The sequence below is a fragment of the Oreochromis niloticus genome, linkage group LG7 (genome assembly GCF_001858045.2).
Source record: "Oreochromis niloticus isolate F11D_XX linkage group LG7, O_niloticus_UMD_NMBU, whole genome shotgun sequence".
NCBI classification, from domain to species: Eukaryota; Metazoa; Chordata; class Actinopteri; order Cichliformes; family Cichlidae; genus Oreochromis; species Oreochromis niloticus.
The window spans coordinates 15652775-15661117 of NC_031972.2; the positions used below are offsets into that span (position 1 = coordinate 15652775).

At 39.8% G+C, this 8343-nt stretch overlaps 1 protein-coding gene across 1 annotated transcript; it reads right to left on the reverse strand.

Moving 5' to 3' along the window:
- Positions 1 to 330: 330 nt before the first annotated feature.
- Positions 331 to 4136, reverse strand: ptger4b (prostaglandin E receptor 4 (subtype EP4) b). The gene is made up of 2 exons (XM_003449642.5): positions 3010 to 4136; positions 331 to 1840 (listed from the first exon to the last, which is right to left on the reverse strand). The coding sequence occupies exons 1-2, from the start codon at positions 3787 to 3789 to the stop codon at positions 1271 to 1273; spliced, it is 1350 nt and encodes a 449-aa protein (XP_003449690.1). The 5' UTR covers positions 3790 to 4136; the 3' UTR covers positions 331 to 1270.
- Positions 4137 to 8343: the final 4207 nt, after the last annotated feature.

The following is an 8343-nucleotide window of genomic DNA, read 5'->3' on the forward strand; positions in this document are numbered from 1 at the left end:
TTCATTAACGCATTAAAACAATCCTTTGTTAATGTGGATCTGTGTATAAAAATAGCTGTAATTTCTAAACACTTAATGAAACAAATTAAAGCTGAACACCTGCGTTTCAGTCACATCTTGACTGTTTAAAATCCTCTGTGGTGCTGCACAGAAGTCAAGCTTCAAAAAAATGTGTCATTCTTCCAAAACTTACTGACGTACAGTAACTGTACATCATCAAGCATTTATTTGCTGTTAATACTTGTTTGCAAGTTTTAAGCACATCATTGAAGGTCATATTCACTCTTCCTGTTGATGCCAAAAGAAAACAACACGCTGACGTTTATTAGCTTATATGAATATTTAGACACTTTTATTTTGTTTATAAATTTGGTACATAAGTTGTTGCTGTTTTTTTCATTAGACACATTTACACAACATTTTGTGATAAATCTGACACTGAACATGAACGTGTGTTTATATTTATATAAGTCTTTATAGCAGCAGTATATCGAGGTCATGGCTTCATCTTTCATTTCCTGCCTTATCTTCCTTATAAACTCTGATTAGCTGGGATTATTACGCATTGCATTACAAATTAAGTCAATAAAATGACGGGATTAGAAGGATTTTTAGGAGTCACTTTGAAGTCTAACGTCCTCCAGTGTCTGCACTGTGGAACTCTAGTGTATAGCTGCCTTTGTTATGGGATTCAGGGGATGCACGATCATAGTTTTGATGAAAGAGCTGCTCTGACAACCAATAAAAGTTTAATGTTTGAAACAAACAAACAAAATAAAACACGAACACATATTCACCCCGCACCTATCTTCAAACTAACTGAACCTTCTCACGGAGAAGACAGAAACGTACAGTTTAACACTAGAAATAAATTAACATCCTGGCACACTGTTCACATTTTAACACAACAAATTCTTTACAGACATTGTGCAGGTTGTTGAATCACAGCGAAACAAAGACAACCTGGCAATGAGCTGAAATTCAAAAAGTGCAACAGGAGAGCTTTATGACACTCCCCCGGTGGGGTTTTACTAATAAAAGTTATGTGATTGTATTCATGTGTTTAGCAATATGGCAAAGAATGAATGGGGAGTGACACACTGATAACGGGTACTTACAGAAGGTCTGTAATTCATCTGTCAAATGTTTGTAGCAGTCCACAAGATATCTACAGACTGACAGATTTTTCAGTCTCCAAATTTTGTTTGCAGTCCTTTCACTGGTTCCCATCTTTGAGGGGAAAGTCTTATTTTAGTGATTATGCTTATGGTTATATACATTTTTCTTGTATATCTGCTGTCTCATCTGTAAAGGTGACATGTAGAGGCGGGTCTTTGGGACACACTGGAGGCTCTTTCAGTGGTGTTTCCGACACTTTGTCCTCTAATACGCCGTGTCCCCTCTTAGACCCGTGGACCTCCTGGGGTACCTGCAATGTCTGTACAGCAGGGATGCTAGAGTCACCCTGCACCCCCGCCTGAACTGACCCATGTGGGTGCGTGTTTCTCTCTGATGGGTACAGCATGGTGTGCGATGTGTTCACCATTTCCCGCAATTCACGGGACATCAGTGAGGGTGAGTCCCGAGAGACGATGGATGAGGAGAGATAACCGTCAGCACAGAGGAAGTGCCTGCCGCTGCTTCGTCCCCGTCCACCCATTTTACAGAACAGACACTTGATTTTCTCCAATAGCTTGAGAACAACTGTCTTTCTGAGCAAGATGTAGATCCAGGGGTCTAGGATGGGGTTGACGGAAGCCATGCGGATGGCCTGCAGGTCGTTAAGTATCGAGTTCTTGTCTCCATCGTTTCTGAACAGCTGATTTATGAAGATCCTCAGCTGAGAGGGAAGCAGAGAAAACAGAAAGGTAGAAAAGTTTAATAAGCATCAACATTTTTATTTATTTATTGCTGAGCTGTAAAAGAACACAGAATAACATTTTACAAAAGTAAACAATTATTTTTTTTTGTTTTTGTCGACGCTTGATTGGCTACACTTGATTCCATCAATTTATTTAATATTCCTACACAGTTGAAATAGAATGGTCAAGCATAAACAGACACTATCTGACTTCTGCTAACTGAGGTAAAGTACAAAGGGCAAGAAGTCAATAAAAGAAATTCCCACATTTCTTGCTCTCATATACCAAATGAGATTTTGGCACTTGGGCTTCCCTCGAGTCTAATCATCAGTTGTCTTTTCAAGACGCCACAGACCCGGAAGTTTAAATCTTAAGATTTAAAACAGCAGTCAGTTATCACTACTAACATTACAATCAATTGCTTCTTATCATTTCTAATCATTACATCATAATTTTGACCGATATTAAAAAAAAAATAATCTCATCCTAAAACGTTTCTAACAGGCACAGTGAGAATATAAAGCTTTTGCAAATGTATTGTTGAGTTGATCTAAAAAATAAACGTGGCACTTGTCTGGGTTGTACAAATTGAAGCTACAGTTCTCTTAGTGCACAGTTCACTTCTGCAAAAGTAACACAAAGAGGAGGATGTTTTAACAAAAACACTCAAAACTTTGCTCCTTGACATTATCTCAGGTTGGACAATGACGTCTGCTGATAAAGCTGAGAATAAACTGAGAATGGAGACTTTTGAAGTTAGCAAATTTAACGACACTTGTTACTGTAAATACTCTCATTAGTCCCCCACACAAACACGCGTATTCCCTTGTGTACGTGTGTATGTGTGTATGCTGAAGTGAAAGCACAAAGGGTGTTAAACGCGAAACGTGTGACGGCTCACAAAGTGTGTCAACAGACCACAAAGCTCTAAACTAAGGACAACATTCAGAAAACACATGCGTAAAACCCATGTTGGTATTTGTGTTTGCGTGCGCACGGTCTGTTTAGTCATTACTCTGATCAAGTTTACCACAATTTCTTTGCTGTTTTTTCTTTCTCGAAAAAACAGCTTGTTAAAACTCTGTGATCGTCTAGTGCGCGCATATACTAGTGGCATGCTTGTTCGTTACCATTTCGCCATACTCACCACTAAAGGTATGGAGCAGATGAGGACGACAGCGGATGTAGCTATAAGCAGGATCACCATCTGGATCTCTGCTCCAGCTAATCGTCCAAAATTCCGTCTGCGCCGGAGCTCTGCTACGCGCCGCGGATCTGTTCCCAGAGACGTGCGGCGGATAAACCGCTTGTGCATCAGGATTAGAGCTCCACACACGACCACGTTGCATATGACAGTGGCCAGCACGATGCACGAGTTCACCCCAGCGTACATCAAATTAAAAGTCTTGACAGTTGTGTCGTTGCTTTTCCAGTCGATGAAACACCAGGTCTTAGAGTTCTGGAGCGTCACACTACCGAACCCCAAGCTGGGCAGCGCGCAAAACACAACGTTGGAAATGTATATGGCTAAAAGAGCCAGCGCTGCGAGTCTCTGGTTGACATACTCGTTGTAGAAATATGCGTGGTTTATTGCCAGGTATCTTTCCACTGACATTGCAAATACAATGCCTAGCTGCACCACGAAGAAGAAGAGCAGGATGAAGCCGGAGTACTGGCACAGTGGATCAGCTCCAGGCCAGGTGCCGTTGATGTAGGTGGCGATGGTGACGGGGCTGGCCAGCAAGGTGCCCAGCAGGTCTGTCACCGCCAGGCCACACACAAGTGTGTAAAAAGTCGTCTCTTTTCGTTCCTTTCGTGATATTCGCAGAACAACTATGGCGATGACATTCCCCACCACCCCGAAGATGAACATAATCACCGGGATGGTGATCGATCGAAATCCGGATTGTTCTTTCGTGGAGTTCATAACTGCAATGAATTCTTTCACTTGTTCACGCTGAGCAAAGCAGTGACACTTCCCATTAATGCTCGTTCCTCCAGTTCTCCGGTAACCTAACCCATATCTCCAAAACGTCTCTTTTTACGCACAGAATTTATACTCCATATCTTTGGGTAAAGTACGAATCCGCAGGAGACAAACGTTCACTCAGGTGGTTTTGCTTTGCAAGAGATGTTCCGACCGAGGTTGCGAGCTGCGCTTCACGCTGTAATTACACCATCATCTGACAGAGTAGTTTCCTCTTGGCTCACTGACGGCAGCTCCTCCTCTGTATTTCCTTTAACCAGAGAACTTTTCGCGCAGCACCACAACCAAACACCATCTGCAGCAGAGAAGGCGCCAGAAAGAAGGCGCAGGTTAGAAATGAGTGTCTGAGCTCTTCTTTATGATTGGATTTCCACGTGTGCACCTCCGAGGACGTGAGTTTATCAACGTCTTCATCCCCGCAAAAGTCATACCAGTCAGCTGGTTTGAACCAGAATAGTTAATTAAACTGGGAATAACCATGCATAAAAATATCTAATGAAATAGAGTATATAAGTGTGGTTTATAAAAAAAAGCGACTTTATTTATCAAGAAAATTAAAAGATAGCAGGAGATGACTCAGTGGTTTTCCAGAATCAGAGGAAACTCAAGTGATGTGAAGCAGTCTAAAGTCTAGAAGCCTGCTTCATCTTTGTCTTTACGCAGAGGGAAAAGTCGCACTTTTTATTGCGCCACAGTTGCAAAACAGCTCTGCACACCAGTTTCTCGACTTATTTTCATACAACACAAATACAGTGTTGATGCACTGTTATCTTGATCATGATGCACGGTACTCTTCAGGTTATGCAGTCACAGGCTCACATTATAACAACACGTTTTTCACTTGCTTCAAGAAAGCCAAGTGGTTTCGAAATTTTACAAGATTTATGTCCCTCTGAATAAAGCCGGTCATATTGATGCATTAGTGATATAAACTATAGGTACCACACTACAACATAAACCACTCTGCTGGAAAAATTAAGCTGAAAAACGAACTTAATGTACTTAACCTTTTTTTTTTTTTTACATGGTTCTATTGCTACTTGTGCGTATACCTCCATCAAAGTAAAATGATCAAAGTCGAAGCATGACACACACTGTGATTGGCACTTTAAGTATAAGTTTGAGAAAGAATTGACTTACCATCTGTCTGAATGAGGAAACAGAAGACTGCAGATTGTTGGATCCCTTTTCAAAAGTGTCACCAGTCAGCACAAACTCAGAGGCTATGAGTCACTGTGAACTGGGAATAATCTTTGAGTTCCTAATGAATGGAAAAAAACAAAAACAAAGCACCAAAAAAAAAAAGAATCTTTTTATCCCATTACAGGGACCTGTCTATCGGGACCTGTGGGTTTAATTTGCATACCTTTGCAATATTTAATAGTGTGTTGAAAATTAACATAGGGAATTTATCCAGGTTTTTAAGTACTTTTACATAATTTAGACTGGTATAATTTTGAAAAACTAATTTTAGTTACTTCCAGAGTTTTAATATATGCAAATGATAAAGCAGATTAGTCACAGGGGAGAAGGTAAGTCCACCTCCACATTTAACATTGTTAAAAAATCAGATAAATCAGATAATAAGATAAAATTCAGGGATTGTGGAATACGTGGACGCAAAACTCCAAAGAAAGTGGGAGACCAAAGATAGACATTGTCTTTTTTAGACCTTGGAAAACTATGTCGTGCTCTTGTCCTCATGCCATGGCCTAAAGTCCTCATCAGCTGCTTACTTTTTTCCATCATGTACAATCGGCATTTAAAATCACCAGACCTGATGTCCCCAAGTGAAGCCCAAGAGAGGACTCATCTGTCTACATTGGCAGGTTTAAATTATTTTCATTTTCATTTTCACATGCTGTCAAACTCAGTTCAGCCATCATCATTCTTACCCACCTTCTTCAGCCTCTGTTTCATATGTTTTAAATGTCAGTGCTCTCATTCTGCCTTTGATGCTCTCATTTGTGCAAACCACCTCCTCGCCATTTCCACTTCACCCTGGTCGATCAGAGACCGTTTCCAAGCTTCAGTCTGCTTCATCTAAACTAGCACCAGCACCTAGACTTTGAAGGGCCCTGACCTACTTCGTGTCATTCTTGACACTCTGTTCTGTTGCTTCATCAGACTCCAATCACCAAATAGCTTTTTACTTTTTAACTATTTAAATTCTGTAACTCAATGAATTCATGTTTAGCGATGTCTGGGTTTACTCTTCTATAGGGAGCATTTGATTTAGGCCAGGTTAAGATTGTTGTCTCTTTTAAATCAGACAATTTTAAAGATCAAACCAAATTCTTTATCTCAGTTGATCACGTTCACTTCTTTCAAATTATCTCTCAGTCATAAAAGTCACAATGTCTGCAAGTAACTCTGCTGGTGAACAAAATGTATGAATCTGTACTCTGAAACCCATGCAGGTACACGGAGAACATGCAAGCTTGTCACAGGAAGGCTTTAGCCAACAAGGAGCCAGGAACAATTCTCACTTGTCCAAACAGAACATTTGACAAAACTACAGTTACGGTAAACATTTAGCCAAAGATCAGGGTTTCTGGAATAACAGGTAAATCAGAAACAGTTGTTTGGCCGTCACACTGGTAAACATGTTTGCTTCAAAATACATTCAAAACCAGTGATAATACTGCGGATGACTGCGTTTACACCTCTATAGGCAGTATTTTGTTTAGCTTAGATTAAGATCTTTTAAAACAGATGAATTCCCCAGTGACATGCAGACACATTTGCTTCATCAAGATTAAACCAAAACCACAATCTTTAAGACAACTTAACCAAAGCAGTTTTTAAATGAAAAAATAAAACACAGATGGAAGTATTCTAATTTCTGACCTTTGCTATCATGAGTCAGCTGTATACTGTAGCTGTATACTAATTCTACTATGCTCTATGCTAAGAGTGATTAGAAAAGTGCTAATGAGCATGGCGAAAAAAAGCCGTGCTCCCTCTCTGACATGGAAATGAAAATAATCCAATGACTTATTTTTAAGAAAAAGCAAGTTTGTTTTGTACGGTATTTAACACCAACACCATTTAAAATGATTCCTATGACATAAAAGGTTATCACAAAAAGAAAAAAATAACCCACAAGGCCATATGGCAAGACATCTATAAATAGCGTTTTGTCTTTCTTATCAGATTTCCACGCAAAGACTGTGACACATGCTATTTTACAGGAATCCACTCTACAGCTGCAAATGTGCACAAGCCTCCAAGCTGCTGTCAATGAATGCAAACATCGCTGTATAAAGTTCTTAATTTTACTTTTCACACTTCGCTCGAAGATCAAAACGTGTCGAACACACATCTGCGTCAGCCAGTGGTATGTTTTAACCTTGTGGTAAAGACAAACCACCATTTCCCCTCTTGTAAACATTCTACTGTGTCACCTCAGAACTTTTCAAGACTATCTCAATTATATAAATTGACATGAATATTTAAGAAAGTAGCCATTAATCCAAATAATATAAAGTGCTATAAAAATACAACTTCAAACACAATGTTATGTTTGTTAAATGTGTGACATTTTAATATGGACATTTGCACTGTGCAATGCAATGACAGCTGCAGCAGGTAAATAACTCAATGTTTGTTAGGGCACGTGTCAGGAAGTTGATAGTTGTTGTGATAGTTGTGATTCAAACAAGTGATGACTAACAAATCAATTCTGTTTTTTGTGACTTGTAAACAAGATGATTTAGAGCAGGATGTTAGTGTTTGTGTGCTAGTGTGGTCTGCAAATATGTCACATACGCCACCACAACACTTGTGAAACTTTCAAAGAGGTAACACTTCTTCTGACCACAGGGTGAGGCTTTCTTTCCAACAAAGAAAAAGGTCACTCATATCAGAAAAAAAAACATTTTAATGGGTAACTTTGCTCTAATAACAACTAGGTACAAGGTGAAAGGTTTAATTAATGCTATGGCAAGTCTCATATTCTGAGAGGTTTCATGGCGTTGCTGTGTCTCTAAGCTGGTAGTTTGTCAGAAAGCAAACAAATTCATATTGTAGGCAAATGTCAGAGAAAAGTTCATGTTTAGTGCCGTGAAGTTGTGGAACACTTTCTAAAGCGGCCAGCAAGTCTAATTCTTAAAAGGCACACTCTGTTGCAGATGAATCCAATTATGGGAGTGGCTTACGGTCTGACTGCCTTTCTTTGCTGGTGTCTTTTCTGATGGGATGTTCCAGCTATCCTCTCTTTATTTTGTTTAAGAGGTCACTCAACTACTGCCTTCCTATGGTCCAAGGCAGTTTCCTCCCAAAGGCCAGTGGCCATGCCACTCCTCTTCATGTCTATTTTTCACACATCCAATTTGGTGCTTGCCTTCTTTCAAGGTCTTTTGGGATGCGTTCATTGTTCATTTTTCTGACATGTTCAAGTCCAAATGTCATGTTTGTTTGAGGATAGTGTACATAGTTGGTAGTTGGTAGCCCTGTTCCGGCACGCATGAGAATGTTAGTGACCTTGTCTGT